Source organism: Grus americana, chromosome 3 (assembly GCF_028858705.1).
Source record: "Grus americana isolate bGruAme1 chromosome 3, bGruAme1.mat, whole genome shotgun sequence".
Taxonomy (NCBI): domain Eukaryota; kingdom Metazoa; phylum Chordata; class Aves; order Gruiformes; family Gruidae; genus Grus; species Grus americana.
Genome location: NC_072854.1, coordinates 50,277,516 through 50,301,044, shown reverse-complemented (window position 1 = coordinate 50,301,044; position 23,529 = coordinate 50,277,516). Strand labels below are relative to the sequence as shown.

The 23,529-nt window shown below is 36.8% G+C and overlaps 1 protein-coding gene across 10 annotated transcripts in view; it reads right to left on the bottom strand.

The window, feature by feature from the left end:
* AFG1L (AFG1 like ATPase) overlaps positions 1 to 23,529 on the bottom strand; it is a 69,091-nt gene that overhangs the window by 15,739 nt on the left and 29,823 nt on the right. For all 10 annotated transcript variants that reach the window (XR_008576472.1, XR_008576473.1, XM_054821052.1 and 7 more), the window contains 3 exons: positions 9,015 to 9,097; positions 5,588 to 5,658; positions 5,231 to 5,331 (listed from right to left, as the gene is read on the bottom strand). Coding sequence is in view for 8 of the 10 variants with exons in the window: in XM_054821052.1 (XP_054677027.1) it covers positions 5,231 to 5,331; positions 5,588 to 5,658; positions 9,015 to 9,097 (255 nt within the window). In the remaining 2 variants the exon portion in view is untranslated. The remainder of the gene's footprint in view (positions 1 to 5,230; positions 5,332 to 5,587; positions 5,659 to 9,014; positions 9,098 to 23,529) is intronic.

The following is a 23,529-nucleotide window of genomic DNA, read 5'->3' as shown; positions in this document are numbered from 1 at the left end:
TGTTCTGTCAGAAGATATTGACAATGTAATCTTTTTCACACACAAAAAAAATCTTGCTATTTACTAGATAGGAAACATGTAAACAAAAGTCTAAACAGAGTTGATATCCACCTTCCATTATGAAACTAGTTTTAATCTTGAAACTTTCCCACTCTGAATGGATGTCTCAAACTGACTTCATATGAACATGCATCTGTGTGTGTGAATGAGTATTTATTTGTGAAAGTTTCGGTTGATTACTATATTTCTGAGAGCAAGGCCATTATAGACCTTGTTCCTCAAGTTAGACTTTCCTTTAGCAGTGGCTCAGTGAGAAGTTGTAGTGCTTCCATGCTGTGGACCTGGAATTTGAAATTTGGAAGAAAAGTTGCTTGGTATCAGGGAAATGTCTTATACACATCCTGTGAAACCTCACTCAAACCCAGGGAAGTTACAAGCCTCAGAAAACTGCAGTCTGAACTCACTGCACAGACTGATAGTAGACTAAGTATTGTATACTCCCAAAAGCATGAGGGGGCTGAGTGCAGGTTACCCCCTCGCAATGGGCTCGGCACGTTGCCCTGCCGGCTGCTGAACTTGTTCCCTGCACGTGCAGGTGCAGTAAGACAGCTGCCAAGAGGCAGCGGGGACCTTGACTCTCTCACATCCCTAGTTTCAGATAATTTAAGACCAGAAGAGATCATGAGATCCTCCAATTTCCTGAATTTTAGAGACAGCTAAACCTAAGAACTAGTACTTAGCTCAAACGCAAACACCTCTTCCTAAAATGACACCCGGTTTTGACCCAAAACACAGTACAAGGAGGCTCTGCCACCTCCTTCACTGTTTCAAATGTGTGAAATGGGTGCTCTTTCTTCTTCTTTTTAAATCTGAATCTCTCTGTAGCCTCTGGTTTTCATTATGCCGCCTTCGGCTAGATTTAGGATTCCATTAATACTTGTATTTTTTCCCTGTGAAAACAGCTGTACATTATAAAGTCATCCCCCAGTCAGTCATCTTTTTGATAAGCTGAACAAATTGAACTGTAAGTCTGTCATCTGAGAGCACAAATTCTCCAGCTCAAATTACTTGTGGCTTTTTCAACAGCCTCTTCAGGTTTTTCAATGTCTTTTCTAAAATTCTGATGTCAAAACCACACCTCAGATTCTGCCATCAATCTGAGATGTTCTCAAAACTAAAATAATCTTTCTACTCTCCTGTTTATTTCCACTCTACCCATCCCAGATGAAATTAGGTCTAAATAATTTTAACCCTGGACCAGAAGCTCCTTTTGAGCTGCTTGTCCATTATAACGCTTAGATCTATTTCCAAGTCACTACACCTCATACACGGTCTCCTCCTGTGGGTATGACTTGTGCTCCCAATTTCTAGATGTAAAATTTTGTGTTTGCCTCTATTTAAAAAAGCCAAAACAAACCCTCTCCCTCCTCCCCAAAATCTCAGTTCTGATGAGAAATAAACTGCACACAACATCCTCGTTTTCATTGCTCCTCCCCTCATACACACAGCACTGTTTGTATTTACAGCAAGTTTGCATTAGCATTTATGTTATATTCAAAATTGCTGGGGAAAAAATTGTACTGGGCTTAGTATAGAAATGTGCTCATTAGAAATGCTACACTCAAGAACAATCCTTCAATAATAATTCTTTTTATATGTTAATTAACTTATCAATCTATTTAACAAATACTTTCTTGACACTGCATAACACCAGTTTCTTAGTAAGACCAGCATCTACAAAACTCAACCTTTTCCATAAAATCTGGGAGACAGGAATCCATTTCATTTCCATTCTTTAGTTATCCACTGTGTGAATCCAGAAGCAGCTTCGCCATTACTCTTTCTGGGCTAAAATCTGACTCACAACCTGCAGCTATACTGGCCATCATGCTCGTGTGAATTTTGCTTGTTTATTTTTTAATATTGGCACATAGTAGCATTCTTCTAGAGCTCTGGAATTTCTCTTGCACTCCAAAATTTATCGAAAACAAAAAGCTAGTGAGAGATCTCAGCCTAGTTTTCCAGGACTCTAATGATTCAAAATGTATTGCGGGCTATTTTTAACGTATGCCATTAACAGATTGAAAGTGCTTTTATTATCCTTTAGTGAAACAATATTTTCCTCTGCTTCACGTAGAACAAGTATTTTTTGCAAACGCTTTTCCTTTTTTCCACATCATTATGAGAAGTTCATCCAACTATGAATAAGCCAGTAACATTCAGATAATATAAACATATAAAAACTCCCGTTTTACTTAAGAAGTCTTATAGCTGAGCACACGTGGTATTTGCCCATGACCTTTAGTTTCTCTTTAATTTCCCTGCACGTCATAACTAGTTGTCACTCATTCTATATTATTTGATTCAGTCTTGACAGCGACATGGGACATACTTTTACTGTCTTCTTCCTCAAAAAAGTCCTTCTTGTTCTCTTTTGTTCTTGCTGTTTACACTTCCCTTTCCAGTTAGTTTTGGTCACGCTTCCCTTTTGCTTTTGAAAATTACTCTTCCTGAACACTCAGATATGTAATTTCACTGTTTGGAAGTATCTTTTGGTTACACTGAAGGTTAGAAAATTAGAGAGAAGATTTTTCCCTATGCAACACATTTCTAGATTAATTTATCACCATAGGCTCCCACAAAGCTGCTCAAACCAAATGACCTTGTACTGGATGCAGTACATTTTATGCTAGAAAATTATCATTTCCAATTTTCAGGCTAATTACATTTCACCATTTTCTACATCTCAGCTAGAGCATAAGCTTCCCATACAAAGGTATTTTTTCTTTATATGCTTTTTATAGCCAAGTGCTCAAGAAGCAATGTACCTCATTCTCCATTTGCAACAGATCCTTATGAGTACTACCCTCTTGGGTTTGTTAATTAGTAGACTGATTGATATGTATTCAAGATCCTTGTGTTAATTAACTTTAAGGCAGGTACCGATGTCTTTAATGTTGCATACTGTCCTCCACCTCTTACAGCCACTCTGTCCTTAAGTAGGCTGTAAGCACTGATTCCACATTCTTATTTTATGAATTGTCCCACAAGGTTTCAATAATATCAATTATATCTCATTTTTCCCCATTAATGAGAATTTCCCTGCCCCATGTCCCTTCACACAATGTGCCTTCCCACGGAACTCTGTCCCCATGTCCCGCACAAAGAAACCTGCAGATTCACTCTAGCCAAATCCAACAAATTCCCCTCCAGAATTTTCTTTTTGTGGATCTTCCTTTTCACTACATTTCTCTCAACCTCCTGGTTTCCTTTTTCTTAAAAGTTGCACTCATCATGCCTGTCAACTTATCTACAATTTGGCACCACAAGCAGTACCACCAGTGCACACTTCTGGATCCTACCTATTTCTTCTGTGGCATCAGTGGGAATGACTTCCCATTCTGACTATTAAAAAAAGATACTGCAGGTATAGATTTTTCCATCAAAAATTTCAAAGATTTCCTGAAAAAAAGGAATATGGTTTCATGGTTTGACAACTGAGTTTTTCTTTTGCCTTTTAGCAGATTTTAACAGCGACAGCGTGGGCAAACAGATCAACAGGGCAGGCAAGGTCTTAAATGCAGCTTATACTGATGTGAATTTTCTACTATCGCTATGAAGTGCTATAAAATTTTACATTCGTGAAAAAAAGTCGTTTTAGAGGCAACTCAAGCCATTCATCCAAATTTAGTGGACAATTCTGAAGTTCATGACTATACTTCTCTACTACCTATGAAATGAGCAGTGTGATACCACCTTACCAATACACTACTGTAATATTTATGGAGGTACGTTAGTGAACTGAAGAGAAAAATCATGGCAGAATAAGTAAGTGTATATAACAATTAAAGGTAGAAACAAATGGAGGCATACGCAAAGAAAAATAAGCGATGATCAAGGAAGTTGTTAAAAAAAATTTACTGTCTGCCATGTTGTTTTAGTTTTAAGCATGTGATTATTCTATTAGAGACCACCATAACACATCTGCAGAAGGTATCTGAACTGAGACAGCATGACTTCTCAAGTCATGGATGATCACCATAAAAACAATACTGTTCAAAGATGTTCAACATTTCATTGGATTCTCTTTACTTGTTCTGAGCACAAACCAAGCACCTCAGCTCCTATACACCACGACGGTCTGATCCCACATATTCTTCAACAGGGTCAAAACCTTCAGACCCAAAGCAGCAGCTCCTGCCATGTGAGCTACCAGAGCACTTCTTTTGTCATCCCATTTAAGTACATAAGGCATTTACTGGATTAAAGAATTTTAAAAGTATTTGCTGACAGCATAGTTTCCTGATACATTAAGAGGCCCAATGAAGAAAGTCTCCAAACTTTTAGTGAAAAGCAAGCTGTTTTACGCATGACATACTGCCATTCTCACAAATGGCTAACTGGTTTTGTCTGAAACTTAAAACCAACAAAGCCTCAATCCTGAAAACATAACCAGTGACATTTCTGTCCAAATAGTTATCAACTTGGTAGCTACAAGGAAGTGAAAACATTAAGTGTTATAACCAAAAGTTTGCTCAGCATCCTGAATTAAAGGTGCTCCTGGCTCTGCTTACAGGTGTGATCATTTAACTGTAACTTCAGGTGTCAGCAGAGAGGTCACTGAAGTACAGTGCAACTTCTAGGGGACTGTCTTCAAACCCACTGGAGGTCACATACAAAGAGCTTTTCAGGAATCTCCCCCTACATATTTAACGGAGAATCTGGCAGTATTTAGCACAATTTGGCAATTTTGAGAAGGCCTGGGACTAAACAGCTCTTGTACAGCTAGTGTCACAACTAAGGCATGCAACAGCAGCTTTGCTTTAGTGGTGCCAGGATTACTATTCTTTTGCTTAAGTATCAACCCCAGATTTTAAAAACAGTATCTGAATGCTATTTACATATTGATATGTTATGACTACTAATATTCCAGCAACGATGTTAGCCCAGGCACATGCTGTGTTAGGATTTTTGAAGACAATCTGTGATATACTTAAGAGCAAATTTACTGTATCATTAAAAAGAAAGTTATTCCTTTGTGGAGTTTTGGGTTGGGTTTTTTTTCCCCATTAAATTCAAAACCTTTCTGCCAAGTTAAAAAAAGCCTTTTCAATTTAGTACAACTTGGGAAAACAGAGATTTTTTGTGGTTTGGATGTGGGTTTGTTTTTTTTTTTTTAAACTGTGAAAAGTCTGAGCGTTAACTGATCTAGATTTGACTGGGTACTCACTCTGTCGCACAGCTCTTCAAACGTGAAGTCTGCAATGGTTCCACATGCTTTATTCAGCCTCAGCTCTCTGCCTTGCACTTTTAGAATCCTTGGTCTAGTTACTATGGGAACATGAACAAAGACTCAATCTTCTCTGGATAATTACTATAAAATTCATCTCTTACAGATAGGAAATGCATAGCTTGATGAATAATAGCACATGATTCAACACATAAATTAGACAAAATGCTGATACAATGACTGCCACTTGAGTGTGGCATCAACCCATATACAGCAATGGAACTTATTAATTGGTCAGTGGAGATTGGGCATTGTGTTCTAAATGTATTCTCTTTCAAGAGAAATTAACTTACGTACAATCATTTTGTTTCTGAGCCAGCTCATCAAACAACTTATCCATGACAGCCTCCACATCAGCTTCACTTGTGCTACAGTGAAAAGAATAATAGAATATGAAATTAATAACACTTGAAGCCAACATCAAACAGCTGCCTGAGCCTGCTTAGCTTTTTGCCCATAAAAAAGAGAACAGGATGTTATGCTCTAAATACAAACATTAGATTTAGAATACACTTAAAAGTAGAGAATATTAACTCTCAGGTAGATGATTCTGCCTTATTTGCATACACTGAAAGACTTCTGTGTTTTGAGCTGTTTCCAGTAATGAGGCAATACAGGCAATGCAGATCCATTAACACTATGTGTACACAATGAGAAAAAAGGCTTCTGGCTCTATCTTGCATGCAAAATAAGAGCAAATAGACAAGGCAAGGCAGTCAAGCACCTAAAGAAGTATCCTTTGAAATTTCTGAGAGGGGACTTTGTGAAATTAAATATTGGAGCAGCTTTCTGGGGAAGGGGGGGGAAATTAAGTCAAATGATTGTATTGATCAGACAATTTGCAAAATTAAACTATGAAATTCAAAATACTAGCATGATCTCTGCATTAGTAATTTTATCAGTTCCCCCCGCCCTCTATCCCCAATAGCATTTGGGAAAAGATCAATCACAGACAGTGAAAATGCAAAATATCTGTGCTGAGAGCTGAAGTTTATATTCGTTTTCTGGTTGCCACAAGAATTATAAAACAGTCTGATCAGAGATTATTTTTTGTCACTGAATGGGTTAGAGGGCCAACTTTTCTGTGTTTCATTCTTAAAGATACATAGATAGTATTTCTAGCTGAGTTTGAAAGCTGAGAATAGTAAAATGATGCTACAGTAGACAATAAACTAGAACTAGGATATATAAAGCTTCACTGAAGTTTATATAATCTCACTTGGTGTGAAAAGTTTACTTTTCTAGATCATGGATGCACTCAAGTTGCATTGCTTCACACAGTTCTAGACCTCTAAATGACAAGTGATGATCAGCATGTTACACAATTACTTTCCTGTTCATTAGGCCTTAAGCACCTTAAAAAATGTTAACAGCAGAACTGAAATAAATACTTTTTAGCTCAACAGCAGCAAACCTTGTAGAAAGAATTTGGAAAAAAAAAAATGCCATGAACTTCTGCAAAAGCCAATTCAAACACTTTAAAAAAACTTTTCTGAATAGATTACATAAAATTGTAACTTCAGAAAAAGAAGTTTCTCTCAACATTGGTATTAGCGTGCTGCTTTCCTCTGACAAAATGACAAATGAAAAGGAACAGACAAAAACAGAAGGAAAAAAAAGCCATAATGGGGGGATGGATATAATCAGAGAGTATGCACATATGTATGCATATAACTATCAAAAAGTTTGATGTAAAGGCTACAAGAAGAAACAGTTGAATATGATGCCTAGTTGGATATATGCACCTAATTGCCAAGAAAGTTTGTTTTGAAACTAGACACCTGAGACTAAGATCAAGGAAGTTGCTTTGATCAGAAGTCCTGTAATTGTGTTACACTGATTGCTTTCAGATGAGTATGAAACAGCTTTAAGCAACCCTCAGTTGCATATTTTAAATGAAAAAGAGACTACATAAATTATGAATTGTCAAGAGGATTTTAAAAAAATGTGATGATGATACTATAACCATTAATAGGGGAATGTAAACATGTTGGACAAGAACATTTTTTCTGGGGACAAGACTCCTAACTAAATTTCAAAAATCTATAACAAAATACTGTATAGCACCTAATTTTAAAACAAACAAAAAAATCCCCACATACTAAGGTAGTTCTGCAGGGTTGAAAGCTCCAGTGAACAAGTTTGAATAGAAGAATGAATGAGATTCCGTCAGAAAAAGAGAGGACAGTAAGTATCTTATTTCCATTGGCAGCTATGGGATTTTTAAATTTTTTTTCCCCCACTGCTTCCTAATGATTTGCACAAGTTCTAGAGGTAACCAACATCCTGCCAATGAGAGAACAGGAGACAGACTTATCACCAATCTCTGCTATTCACCTGAACACAAGTTTTACAGCAGAATACCATGAAAATACTCCAGTTGGGTACTACTCCTGGACTTGTTCATATTTCTTCTCCTCCAAGAGCTGATGCCATGGGCATCATGCATAGCCTGTCACCTGCTAGAAACCACACGTGTCGTTTGTATTTCTTCAGTGAGAAAAGAATATGGTAGGTGTTCTCCACACAGAAAATCTCAGGGTGCAACAGGCACAATAAACAGAGCTGTAAGCAGGGACAGCTATGTAGACATCGGAACAAGAGCCACGCTGAGCAACACTGAGAGAATAGTGATGGCTTCGAACAGTACTCCCGAGCAGAGACCGCAAAACTTGAAGTGGAGTCAGGCAAGAATATAGGAGTTACTTGAGTTCCCACAGTCACACTTTGTTTGAAGATACAGAACCTGCATTTGACCTGTTTTCCATATATAAAATGCTGTCATTTCGTTCCAGAAACAGAAAGTTACCTGTTGTAATTCTACTAAGGAGTACTCCTCCTTCCAAACAACTACAATTTCTAACTTTATTATAAAGTGATAGGGACTTACTTTGTTTCAAATATCTGTCACATTGATGCAAATACTGCACCTTTCCTCATGGAAACATGATTTTTAAATCAGTATTGTATGTTGTGTTGAAAGATACAATGGTTATAAATCTAAGTTATCGTTGTCTGCCTTGCTCAGGTTGTTGTTGATTAAACAATACTGTAAGAGCAAATACGAGATAGAAAAATGTCTGCAGCGCAAAGGTTTCAAAGTATGAAAAAAAGAGGATGTTTCTATTAGACAGATATATGCTGCAACCGTAAGCACAACTGTGAATGTGTTTTAAAATATATTTATTTGCAAATATAAAATAAAGTGCTAAAGAAATTTTGTCATGATAAACAGAAGCAATCTGTCAAAATAGGAGGGTGCTGGGGTTTTTTTTTTTTTAAATCCACAGCACTGGAAACACCCAACATTAAATGAATCCTTGTCATTGGATTTCTATAAATACTTAATTACTTAAATACAATAAGGATGTTCTTCTATTATAAGAGAATTGTGCAATCTCTTACAAGAGGATATTCATTACTTTCTAACCATCTGTCACTTCAGTTCTCCAAACACCACACCTCCCCAAAAAATCTAATTAGTTTTTATTCAGTCACACATTATAAATGATGCTAGTGTGGATACTGAAAATGTAGTTTAATGAAGTTAATATCAAGGCATAATGGAAGGCGGTTTGCTGAACAAAATGGACCAGAAGGCAAAGAAAGGAAAAGTCACACCCTGCTAATTCTACTATACATTTTTCATTTCCCATTGACTAGGAAATTATTGGCTAATAATAAGGAAAAAAGAGGGCAAATACCATATCATAGATAAACTTACAGGTAGTAAAGTTTTCCAGCAGCAGGAAGCACTCGTTTCCTGTAGTCTATTCCAGAATCGAGCTGGACTGTGCTGCAGTATTTCTGCAGAGACAAAAAAAAAAAAAAAAGCTTTTCTCAAGCCAAAGCTGTATTTATTATTGTCTGTGTTAGAAGACACACTGCTGTGACAAACTATCAGCATGAATATCATCTGCAAAACGGAAATTCAAGATCACAAAACTGAAGTCTCCTTTACAAATATCAAAGCAAAGAAATAAGCTGGAAATCATTCAGATATTCAAAACAAAAAAGTAACCATTTTCAAAAGTCCATCAACTACAAAATTTATAATATAGCACGGGGAATGAAATCAGGGTGGACATGACTCGTTGTCTCTGGGTGGTGCTTTGTTGAGGGAGTATGTGTTGTAGAAATAATTCTTTTTGCATTAAAGCATATACATTTAGAAATAGAAAATTAAGAGAAATAAAAGTTTAACAGACAACAACGAAATTCTAGCAACAGAGACAACCGAAACTACTACTACTTTATAAGCTAAAATAATTGTACCTTTTCCTTCTACTAAGATTAAAAATTTTATGAGTCAAACATCAAACATATGAACCACACCAAGTCTTGCTGCAAAATGGACCAAAGCATAAAGGGGAATAAACAAAGCTCTATATCAAAAAGATTTTGTTTCATTTTTGTAATGTCTGAAGTGCCTCAGAAAAGCATCTCTTTTCCCTCCCTTTAAACAACCTGTAATATTCCAAGTATGATACAGATATCCCCGAGTAGTCACAATAATTGCTTCTGTTAGAAAACTCAAAACTAGCTGTACTAAATGGTGATTTTTTTGATTCAAGGCCTGAGGCTGAGAGCAAAAGTCTCACTAAACTTAGTGGGATCAGTATTCCCTCTGGCAAAGGGAATAGCACTGCTTATCTGTTATTACTACTGCCAACATACACAACTTCTCAACGTTATATACCTAGAAGCTAAAGAAGCTATTAAAGAAAGGGGGGGAAAGTTTTAATATTATAGAAAATATATCCCTATCAACAATTTAATTAAAGTAATAAAACTTGGGGGTTTTGTAGGTAATTCAGCACCATTAAAATTCTTTGGATTGCTAGAATCCACTAAATTACTCTGCTTCTTCACTGCACTATGAACTATTAGTTTATCTTTAATACTTTCATTAAGTGTTTCATATTCTCTGTGTCAATTTTTTCAAAGCCTCCTCAAGGCCATTCAAATATCAAAACTGGAAATGTCAAATCTCATTTATAGCAACTACATTGCTATAAATAAAAAATTCCTTAAATTTCCAAAGAACTATCATCAGTGATTTAAGGAACAATGGCCCTTTTGAACAAATGAGTTGCATAGGACTTACAGATTACAAATATCTGCAGGAGTGACTGTGATGACTCATTGCACTAATTTTTTGCCCTTGGCTATTATTGAAGGCTCTATACCAATTTTAAACCTCCAACTTCTCTGCAAGATATACAGCTGAAAAAAGCAGGTGAAAAAAAATCATCCTGAAAGCACAGAATCCCAGGAAAATCCACGTATCTTTAATTCCGGTAAGTGAAAAAGCCATGCTAATCAAATCATTATCTTGGGCTAAGGCTACTGCAAACACAATAGCATTGGTGCTACAATATTATTATAATCTATTCCCTTTCTTTTCGTGAAAGCTTACAAAGAAAGAGAATAACAGAGCAGAAGAAAAAAGTTCCAGAGGCATGTAATAATATGCACAAGGGAGGGAGGATGTTTAAGCTTTTCTTCAGCATCAGTCTGGCAGTCAAGGCTAGAAGGAAGATTCCTGAAATTTCACAGCAAAGCTGGTGTACTTAGCTTTTCTTTGCTAGGCACTGATGCTCAGCATCTTTCCACCTAATGCTTTATTTTTCCAAAATAGCAGATCAGCTCAAGTATTATTTTCTTCATGTTAGTACGGGGAAAAAACCCCTCATGTTACTACAGCTATGTGGACTAGGAGATTATTTAGATTAACTCCAGATACTCGGATATTTAGTAATGCTGTTTATAATTTTGGATTTTTTTCCCTGGAAGCAACAGGAAATTTTGCATGGATTTAGCCTCATCTCTTCGGCCTTCAAGATGGGTTTACAAACTCTACCGCACTCTCAGGGTGTTGTGTTGCATACAGAGTGAAGAATGAACACAGAACTACATATACTTAAGAGTGTGGCACAGTTATGGTAGGGCTGAAGGAAGAAAAAGTGTATCTGAACACTGTAGCTGGTGTATATTTATTGTGCTAGTATCTACAGTGGTGCTTGTGGCTCAGCTGCCGAGTACAGCAGACATTCTGTGCACTCAAATACAGACTGATACTGGGCTATATTATGCAGGTGACTGCGGCTTGCTGAAATATAAATCAGCACTTAGTGCTACAGTATTTTAGTCCGCTTGTGTTCTGCTTACAAGCTTATCACTCCTCAAATGCACCGACAGTCTTTTATGGCTCCATGATTTAACCTTACAATGAACGAGCTTTGGAGGTAAGAACTGTTGATGTAAATACTACCGACACAGCTATGAAGCAGATGCATTTCTTCCGTCTTCCTTCCCTTTTCTCTTTTCAAAGTAATTAGTATCGTCACTAGTTAAAAAGAGCTTGTGTGCTCAAAAGCTTATTTATGGTTTTGGGCCCTTTTTAGGCTACAAATAATTGCCTAAATGAAAGATATTTCTTTGCCTTATAAACTTTGCGTTGTATGTCTACAATAATGTACTACTATTGATTCTAATGTGATATAACATCACATAGTTTATTTCAAAAATATCTGTTAGATATTCTGGGCTACAGGACCTTTCAGCCAGAAAGGCAATAGCAGCATCTGATTCAGAGCAACATAAAATACGGTCGTTATAGTCCTACTGATTTTTTGCTTCCTTAGGAGATGAAAGTCAACTGAAGCAAACATAAACAAAATGGAAAACCAGAACTCTGATATACAGCAGTTTTCTGAAATACACGACGTAAGCATAGAAGTAGAGGGCAGTCAAGTTGGGGGAACATACTTAGTCCTTTGGAAAACATTTGGCATTTTACTATCCTGCTCCTTGGATGTTCCTAATTAATTTCCAGTTTTGGGTTGGGGGGCTGGGCTTAATTCTGTCCTATCTTTCAAATACAGTTCCGTCTCCTATTTTTCAAACCAGCATTCTCAGTCTAATTTTGGTTTATATTTTACTTTGAATCTCTAGCATATTTTTCATCCATTACTGTCTCAAGAACCACTGACTTGGACCTCCAAGTCAGTTTCTTCCCCCTGCCTCTCTCCCCTCTTTTTTTTGTTGGCCTCTCTAGACCAATACTCAGTTCAGGAAGGTACTCCAACCATTTAAAGCCCATGTTCTAAACAAAAATAAAACAGCCACAAGAATTTCCTAGCCCTTCCACAGGTTCACATAAGTCTCTACCACTTTGTCATTAATTATTTTTGCTGAGACACTTCAAAGCTCACTCGCACCTATTCTGTTAGGCACTGTATAAATATACATGAAATGGACAGCCCCTGCCATTAAAACAAAACATTATAATCTGCATAGCAACATGCTGCCAGAAAACATTCCTTTAAACCACAATTGCTGTTGTTAGATTGTAAGCTTTGTACGGTGGAACAACCTTCTCCTTATGTGAATATATGACAGCAGAGTACAGATCTATAGGTGCTACTGGAAAATAACGTAGCAAAAAAAAAAAAAAAATCAAACAGAAGTGTGAATAAAGAAACCGATCATTAAATGATCATGTGGAAGAAACTAATGCAAACAAAACAGCATACAAATATGCACTGGTGTGGGCAATGCTATTTACACAAACTGAGCTCTATGCAGTAGAGAAGAGAACGGGTGGGATGGCAGCACCAGTGAACTGGAGGGCAGCAATGGGAGGACTGCTTGCACTGCCAGGCAATAACAGCAGCATTTCTCCTCCAAGTTAAGAACGTACCTGTGGAGACGGTTCTAAAGGGGGATTCAGCACGTGGTCACCTTTACTCAAAGCCAGAGTCAGAAAGGTCACAGAGAACCTATGTGTCAAGCAGAGATCCAAAAGTTTTTCCTTTTGGGGTTTCTTTTGCAGATGAGGGCACCCACTGCAGTTCTTTGTTTCTACACATGTAAACATTTCACTTACCAGCTTCACAGGAGTGCAGAGGGCAAAATGTTCATATTTGTAAATATTTTTTTCCAAGATAAATGGTTTAAATGTTAAAAAGACAGCATATAATCAGAATATAGAAGAGAAGAAAATAAAGCACACCAAAGTACTGTATATGTCCAAGCTAAACACTTTAAATACTCCATTTACAAAAATGAAAACCAGATACATGGTTGCACAGTATGGAAAAACAAATACTGCTCACAAGTGTAAGAATGAAATACTGAACACCTCAGAGAGGGTGCATATGTGACTACTACCATGCAACTCTCTCCCCTTCACAGGTGTCAACAACATGATACTCCTGCATCATGGAACTAGAAAAATCAGTACCATCATCTACAAACTCTGCAAATTGGGGTGGGGGGTGGTGGTGTAGGAGGGAAGTAGGCTTCTCTATTTTTTTACCCTTCATCTTTTTGCAGCATGAGGAAAAACCCTACTAAGATTCCGTATAGAAGTTCTAGTTTCTCTCTCCATCTTTGGACTAACTTCTCCAACACTGGACTGATTAAACCCTACAGATGTGATTGCATCCTCACACTCACTAATCACCACCACAGAATCCTAATCAACAGCCAAAGAACTAACCGGAGTGCTCAGATTGTTAGTACTTCACTGTCAAAGCCACAACTGTAACTATTGGTTTCCATTTTTTAAGATGGAGATTTAAACTTTCTAATTTCATTTACTTGGGCTAAACTTCCACTTTTCTTTTGAAATAAATACTTAAAATTGAAGCTACAGTTAGTCTAGTCTGTTCTTGTGGAACCATCTACAGTTTCCAACAGATTTTCTATTCAATTGAAATATTTCAAGTCTGACTTACCCTATTCAATTCAAATGCATAAAATTAATTAGTCATACAATTTATTTTGAAGTCATTTATGTATTTATGTATACAAAGAACAAATACAATTACAGCATTGAAAACGCAATTAGTAAGTTAAAAATACAGCGTGATCATGCACTCATTTCCACTGAAGTGGCAGAAAAACTTTTTATTCCAGAAGGAAAAAAGAAAAAGCCCCAAGGCTTGAGACAGAACACCTAAAATGACAATCTTCAGCTAGAATAGATAAAATTAGACTTTTGGTATACCTACTGTAGAAAGTTAATAAATATAGACTACTATAAATACATTTTTCTTTCTGTAAGCACCTCTAATATTCCTCTGTTGCTGCAATCAAGAATGGTTGATATTGAACAGTTTAACTGCTCAAGACATTAAAGTACATGACATGGTAAGTCATTAAGTAGAGGAACAAAGGCTTCAGAAAATTTCAAAATGCAGTCAAAGTTAACTGGACAACCTGCAAGTACGCAAGACGTGTTTTCCATGTGTCACCAAAAAACTGAAATGCTAATAGATGGCCTTGTGGTCCACTGTAATAAATACAATGTGTCCCTGTGAGCTCAAATATTGTGTTCAGCTCATGACTCCTGATAATGCAGGTGAGTAGATATCCTTTAATCTTACTGAAGGCCACTGTAAGTCAGCCCAATTGTCATTCTCTACTCTGAATTTTAATGGCATTAAAAAAAAAAATATATATATATATAAAATCATACAAATCATCCTGTCAGCCTTCAGGATCAGACAAACCCTATCCGAGGACCTCCAGAGAAGGTGTAGGGGGACAGAGATGTGAGAGTGCTTCACCTTCGGATTATTATTTCCTTAATTTCCATACTTGCCGAGTTTCCTCAGCTTTTCAGAGTCAGGTCAAACCAGACATCTGCAAACGCAGCAGTAGCACTGCATCCGCAGTATCACATACACTTTCCATACGAGCAAAGAAAAGTATAGTCCTATCCCCAGGCATGCAAAGCTACACAATTAATACTCTTGGCCTCTGGTGTAGTTCTTAACAGGCACATTAGAACACCTACTATTAATAACCAAGCCATGCCTACCCGAGAAATGCAACTTTTAACCACTCTTTCTGACCAAAAGGTATCGTAATTTCCACATAGGTATCATCTTCCCTTTTCAAATGCATACAAAAAATTAGATGCTGAGGATATGTTTGTATCAAAAAAAACCCCAAAACCCAGCACACACACACACACAAAAAACCCCCCCACACACACCCTACACCTGTCCTGCTGATTTGGTCGCCATTAACAATTCACAAGATCACTAATACTCCTTCCCTCCAGCAAATCAGAAAATGAGCTTATTCCTTGGCAATAGTGCTTGTCATACATTTATTTATATCCAGCCTAAAAGAGGAAAATTCTTTTGCATCGCACAACACGTAGACATGTGATGAGAACCCTGAGCCAGCAACACGAGTTCCTCAGGTAAACAGAGGTCAGCAGACAACCATTTTTATTTTTGATTATTTGACTCCATATAGTGTTAGATTATCAACTAGAATTTTATTTCTTTTTTCTTAAAGTTATTTTTAAACAATTTCAAGAAAAGGTTTCTCCATGCAAAGGATACCATTACAATTCGTATTTTCCCAAATGATAACTGTGATAGAACAAGAATCCTCTCAAGCAAAAATGCAGTGTGACATGAAAAAAATTACTTCTGATCTACAAAGCATACCCACAGGTTTTAACTTCGGCATACTCTCAAAGTCATCAGCAAGTGACAATCACCAGCACATTTCAGGCTGTGAAACTGGTCCAATTGGGACTCAGGAGCTGGGCAGGTCTGTCCACAGCCTGCTGAGAGAAGCGTATGAAGTTAAGTGCAGCGTTTCCTCTCTGATGCAACTCTAACAGGAGATCAACCAGACCATTAAGTCACAACCAAGCATGGTCCAGGACCTTCAAAGTGCTGCTCCTTTTATCCATGCTTAAAATTGGACTTGGTAAAAAAAAAAAAAAAATCAATTTTGTAACACTCCTAACTTTCTGCTACACAGATCCATGGGAATGGGATGTACTCAGGGTGAGGGGGAAGGACAAAGAGAATCATCAGGTATTTAACAGTGGATAAAAACTTGGTCCAACATTGTTAGGTGTGCATACAGTTTTTGTCTCCCTGTTCAGATGTTGTTGAAACAGTAGACTTTAAAGAAAATGTCAATGAATCCTCATAAGCACTATACATGACCCCTGGGGTAATTAGCAATCATTCAAAAGCAACAAGACTAAAATGTTCTATTCTTTATTACTGTCAGCTCTTGTCTTGATCAGCATTTTAATAAAGATGGTTCATTGCTAAGACAGTTTCATGAATCAGTCATAATTACATTCTGACACACAGTGAATAGTAAAGCAAAACTAAATATCACTTCATCAACCTTTCTAACCTTTATGCAAGTATTAACTGTAAATAATTTTTACACAATCTTACAACAGAAAATCTGCATATTTCTTAGCTTTGTACATACTCTACCCTAACTGAATTTCCCGTGACCTATAACTGAAAAAAACCCCCTTACAATCAGGCATAATTACTTAGTCTTGCATGATATTCAGGTGTTGCCTTTCACAGATCAAATCAACTTCAAGTACAAAAGCCTATTTGTTCTACAAAACAGTGTTATGCCTTAAAGGGTTAACTAATTATATATATATTTTTTTAACATTCTTTCCCCATATTCTTCATTACCTGCGGTAACAAAATACGGGAAATTGCTACAATAGCCTTAGACACTTCATGCTTGTTCCCATTTTAAGCATACAACAAACCCCCACAAACAAATTTTGAAGAAAACTTTCAAAATGTCATCCAAGTATACAGTACAATATCAACAAAGCTATCATGCTCAGGTTAATTTTGGATGCCATTTTATTTGTGAATTATTTTTAAATGGCCTTAGAGCACAGAAATCTGGGAAGTCACGTACTGCCAAATATAATTTTAAAAATGAATCTTTGTCTTACACTTGTGACAAGAAGACATTAAACTTTAAAAGTTTAGCAGAGATAGGTTTAGAGGCAAAATTAATTCAATGGAAGTTGCACAAGTTTACATTACAGCCTTGAAAACTTTAACAACTAAGAAACCCCACTATTCTTGCTACCACAAGGAACATACGACCTATTGTACAACTTTTCAATAACTTATTTTAATGTCTTGCTACAAATCAGCTACCCCCTAAGAGGAGGAAAAATAGACGATTAACTTGTAAAATAATGGTGCATGAATAAAGACAGAGACTCTTCAAATGTACTGTTCTGTGAATAGTATTTCAGATATTCAGACAAAGGTGAAAGAATTCAGGAAGTACAGATGTGGCTGTGCTGGGCAGGAGACAAGTAGCCTCTCCTTTTTCCAGTCAGGGAGCAGAAGAATGGCAGAGTAAACTTCCATGCAGTAAGAATTACACTAAACAGCTCTCCCCATTTCATATCACTTAGGAAAAAAATCTTCCTTGCAGAATAAGTATGAATAAATAATAATAATAAGCAAACAACTCAAAACCAACCCACAAACCACTGTATAACAGTCAGTTTTGCTAAAGAACCAGTAACAACTGTTAACTTTCAGTCTCCTAATAAACAGCTGTGGTGTTCTGTGAAAAACAAATGCCAAGAGTTCACTCTGAATTTATAACATGATGTTTCGTAAGCTAAGGGTCAAATTCACCCCCAATATACGCACTTTATTGGAATTATACCCTGGATTAAGTATTTGTCTAGATTTCTTTTTTGCTGTTGTTTTTCTTTTTAACATTTGATTTGTATTTCTTTTCCCAGTATTAGCCTTTGCTCCTGCCAGAACTGTTGGCAGGCAGGGAAAAAAAAAAAAAAAAGGAAAAAAGTAGTATTGATTTACGAAACTGGATTTCCCAGAATAAAAAAAAAAATGCGATTAAGATCTAAACAAAAGCTAAAGATGGCTTTCACTTAGCTCTGATGAGGTCTACTACCTCATTACCAACAACTGAAAACTTCTGATGCATTTTGTTTCAAGGGAATCCAAAAGTCCTTGCTGTAAAGCAGGCTGGGGGGTGTAGGGTCCATTCACTCTTTCTGTATCACAACCATTATGTAAGAAGTATAAAACACTGCCTTTATGCTGCCAAACCACAATGACTCTTCTTACATCAAAGCGTTTTCACCACTAGTGGTTTTTTTTTTCTCCGAAATTTATTCAAGCCAAGGGCAGGGAGACAACAATTCATACACACTAATTACACCTAATTATCTATTCCTTTTTCCACCACCCCCCCTTTCCACCACCTTCAGCCAGTGTTATTTGCTATCTGGGTTTCTCACAACCTCCCCTTGCCCTGTCCATCCAACTCAACAGTAAAGTCTTTGAAGAAAACAGTTGTGGCTTCTTAGAATTTTAACAATATAAGGTTCAACTCAAATTAAATTATTCTATTATTAGTTTTGACACATTTATGTGTTAAATATGAAGGCCTCTTGGTTAATTTGGCAAATTCCTCACATCTCTTCATGGCTAGAATTGCTGGTAACACCCTCTCTTGTAGGAGCTTCTCCTCATGCTTTCTTTTCATGATCTAAATGAAATGTTTATTGGATTAAAGTTCTTCTCTGCAGACCTCCAAGGTGGCCTGTGACAAAGAGCTTAAAAGCTTTATTAATTGGCTCGGGCTTTTTGGGGGGAGGCAGGACCTCATTTCACATTACATCACAAGCAAATAAAACTGCCACGTGTAATTAGACTAATTTACCCTGATACAGCAGGAATCAACTATTCCATATCTATGATATGCTTTGATTTACTAATTTTAATCAAGGAGTAAACAAACTAAGCAAGAACTCAGGAAATCCTAACAATTAAAGGAAGTGAGAAGGCAGGCAGCCCAACACTGAGCTACAGTAGCGACTACTTTATCCTTAGAAGTTTTGATCTGCATCTAAATGAACTGCCTGGGAGCCAACGTGTGTAAGACAGGCGTAGAAGGTAAACATACTGAACAGCTTAATATCTAGAGAACACACTAAAGCAATAGGTACATTATAAAATAGCGTAACAGTTAAGTGCTCTGAACTACAAAATTCAAATAATCCTTGTGTTTAAATTTAAACACACACAGAGGCTTAGAAGGCTGAATGCATGAAGGGCTGGTAACTTCTAATCTGATGCCTTGCTTTCTATGTACAACATTTTGTTAGTTGACAGTCTTACAAATTTGTCACACTAAAATTACCCAGAAATTATACTGGTGTTCAGCACAAAAATACTTGCAATCATGCTATATTTTCTATTTTTAATTTTTTTTCTATGTTTAATTAGGTACACTTCACAAAAGATGAGCACTTCTATTACTTGCAGACAGAGAGAACAAGAACAAACGCTCCTTCTACTTAGGAGTTTGCTTGGTTACATACTAAGAAGGGAAACAAAAGGCCCAACATCTTCAGTAATGAAAAAGTCAATTGATAGGCGAAGCCATCACAATATCAAAGGCCTAATCCCTGCAATTCTGACTCAGGTGACAGTTCACAGGGGTCAGAGTGGCTGACACTGACCTCAAAAGCAGGTTTTAACTATTCAACATACTGAAAGCTGCTCGGCTATCACACCATTAGACTGGAACAAACTGACAAATCAATTTCATCAAGGAGATGACTTTTTGCGGGGGGAGGGGGGGGAAAAGGCAGGTCCGCCAATCGACAAATCCCTGCATTTCTCACGCAGGTGGTTGGACAAAAGCCGAGTGCACCATCAAAGACATCTTGTATCTACCAAATGCCTTTGTACAAAATTAACTCCCACAATTTCCTTAGGGACAGCTCTAAATGTTTTCAACAAATCTTTTTCGCATATTCAAACTAAGTTATTGAAAAGTGAAAATACTTTTAAATTCCTCCATTTCTTGCTCTGAAAGGAAAGGTATGTTTTAATTAAAACCAACCAGAGTAGGCAACAATGTCAATAAATAATCATTAACCAATTTCAAGAAAGACAGGGAACAATACAGCATATAAAAATACATTGCTTTCTATGAGAGGAGGGTGCAATGCTTACTGTTAAGAGTCATTTTAACCAAATAGTTTTAAAATAAATAATGATTTGGTCGCTAACAGCAGGAGAAAAAAAAACTTCACTGTTGGAAGCTTACAGTAATTTCGTGTCCTACTAACAACAGGCTTCTGGTTGATTCTTTCTCTTTAGTTAATGCAAAATGCAGGTAGCCAAAGCCAAACATTTTATTTTAAAACTGTACCTTTTAAAGGTATGCTCAGGCTATGAAAGGCTCTAAAACTTCCTGATTTTCAGTTAGAATTTAGTGCCGTGCAGGTCTACTGCATGAAGAAAACCTGACAAAATGCAGACGTTACATATTTGGTATTTTGATTCAGCCTGACATTTTAAAACTTCACACTACGGTTCCAGGAAACCTTTGGAAGCTCAAGAACTGCTCATTTAAGTTATAGACTCTATACAACAAACTATCTGAGGAGCTTTCCTTCCTGATTGTCCAAAGAATGAAGCATTGAACTAGTCACCACATTAGAATTAAGATTCACGAACAGTTAAGGGTTGATGTAAATGTCTTCATTAAATGTCTGCAAAAATTAAAATGTTGCCAAAATTACTGCCATACCAGTAAATTAAAGCATGCTTTCTCTTTTTTTTGAAGAGCCTCACTTCAGATCTTATATCTGTTGTTAAAGATATATAGCTTTATTTGAAAACCAGTTTTAAAATGTTTAGAAAATTTTTATATTTCTTATTGGTTTAGATTAACAATTTTAGGAGTATTTTTGCTCTAAGCACTTGAACAAAGTAACTGTGAGAAATGAATGTTTTTCTTTTCAAGAACTGCCTTTTTAAAAAAAAAAAATCACTCAGGAGTTCCATGTACTTTAAAACACTCGGTAAGAGATGCTGCAAGATTAAAAGCTCAATCAGAAGAGACTGAAGCTAATTGCAATTATAGAATTAAAAGATTTTCCTTCCTAATACTTCTTATCTCTTTAAAGCTCTATCTTTATAAAATTCCATGGACTGAAGCAGCACTCTTATCTGTTGCAGAAACAAAGCCCTTCTATAAAGAATATTGCATCCCAAAGAATTTTAGCCACAACATCATACTGATCAATTGACAGTTTTTCCCTGTTTATGAAAACTACCACTTTAAGTCACAGGATTAAAGAATCGCTGAAAAATTAGATCTTAAACTATTTAAGATTTCAAAAGATCAGAGCACTGGGACAGGTTCAGAATTGGGCAGGGGACACAGGCAGGGCAGGAAGAGCTGCCAGTTGTCTTACTGGCCTGCCCAACTGCACAGACCTGGAGCTTTGATGTGGCCCCTACAAAGTGGAACTTTTCAATTGCACCTCCCACTGCAGCCACTCAGCAATCGCTTGTCCCCAGTAATCTACCACCTAGAAAGGCAATACAGGCAAGCTTTGCAAGATAGCTATATCTTCCCTAGAGCGCTGTTTCACCTTTTTGCTTATTCCACAGAAATTGGCTTGTAGTTATCTTTGTAAGAAATAGGAACCCAAAACCAGATACTGGAATTATATAACCTGGAGAAAACAAAAATAACCACAAAGTCAAGGATGAACATGGGTAACTGTAGATCTAGGAAAGAAACCTTTTTGTTTTGATCATCTGAACGGAAAGATTTTTATATAACAGTCACCAGGGTACCTAGGACCTGTGCGTTCCATTTATGAGGAATGGAAACACCCTGAAATCTATTTCAAGTGAAGCATCTCTTCACAGAAATGTACTATCAATACTTTCCATTTATCCCATCTCTCAAAGAATACCTAAAGAAATTCGAAGCTCCTATGTTGAACTTGAACTACTTTTAGTGCTAAACCCGTATTTTAAGATTTCCGATCATAAAAGTTAATTTCCCAAACAAACAAAACCAACCCACCCATTCACCAAACCCCAAACAAAAGCCCTGCAGGAGGCTCCAAGTCCAGAGAAAACTAAGACAGAAGCTAGTCCAAGTTGTCCAAGCCACTGCCAGGGAACAGGTTAGAAGAGAACAACACTACCACAGACACACGTGGCACTTGGAATGACATGAAGGTACAGAAAACAATAAATCCCATTTGCAAGCATCCAATGTAATGTTCTTCCATCGTATTTCCATGCAAAACCCTGGAAGATATCATCTTTACATTTTCTGAAGTCACACATGGAATTATAAACAGCTGATGCAGAAGCTATTCTATCCGTTAATACCACTGCCATGAGAAAAAGATACAGGGATGCTATGGTAGAAATTATACACCCATAAGGGAGGCCTAAATCTGCATTTCTCAAACCACCGCAGCCATAATATCAATTTAGTTCTACCTACACCTTTGTAACATAAAGGTCACTTGTTAAAAATCTTAGTTTAAAATACACTCCAGTGTGGGTTTTTTAATGCCCACTTCTGATGTGTTGCATTCAAAATGTGTATTTGCAATTTTTTTAATTATTAATTATTATTTTTTAGTACCTTGCCATTACCCTTCCATTTTCCAACTAAGGTCAGAGTCCAAACTAAGCTTGTTTACAAGCTTCCTCTGACCTAGCTTTCAGGCATTATGTTTTTGGGAAAGAATCATGTTATTTCGGTAATATTTATTATAGTGACATTAAAGGCAGATATATTTAGAGCAGTGTTAAAACACAAAGACATAAAGGAAAAAACAACAAGTAATCCAGACTTTTAGTAAGCTCCTTGTGAATAGAATATTTAGTGAAAACTTTTTTCTCCCTTCATTCATTATTACGGTAATATTTCTCTAGTCTGGGTTGTGCTACTTATTTCTTTTCGCACTACCCCATCCTCTGTCGCAACTCTAAACCAATCCACCCTCAGGGCTTCTCGCAGCATTCTATCCACAAGGTCCCTTCCAAAAATTTGGATTATTTTCCCAGTCCTGATGAGGTATTCTGTACGCATAAACTGTTTCACTTTTTTTCCTTCTGCTAGCAAAAAGAGAAAAAAGGAAATTACAAATAAGCATACATGATAGATATTCACAAGTCTGATCATCAGTGAAATGCAAGAGCTTTACTTTTATTAAGGAAGAAAATTCAGTCAACAAGGAAAGATACATAGAAAAGATGATTGGCTAACAGCAAGGAAAAGAAAGATTTGCCACAGAACATGATTGCCACTGAGCATGATGCTACATTTCAAAAAGCAGATGTATATGAAACTACCACTATTCTTGAAAACGTTCTATGATCAAGACCTCTCTTGCATGCAACGCCGTTGGCTACAGAATAAACCCTTTTCAAGAATCTGAAGTGGAAGTGGTTGTTCATTTATTTTTACGTTTCTTACTTTTCTAAACCCACCCAGATAAGAACCACTTTCACTGGTAACCTCCCTGACTTTACACACAGCCATTCTGAGATGCACAGGAGTGCCACGTTCATGTCAATGCCATATTAACTTTGAACCCTGGT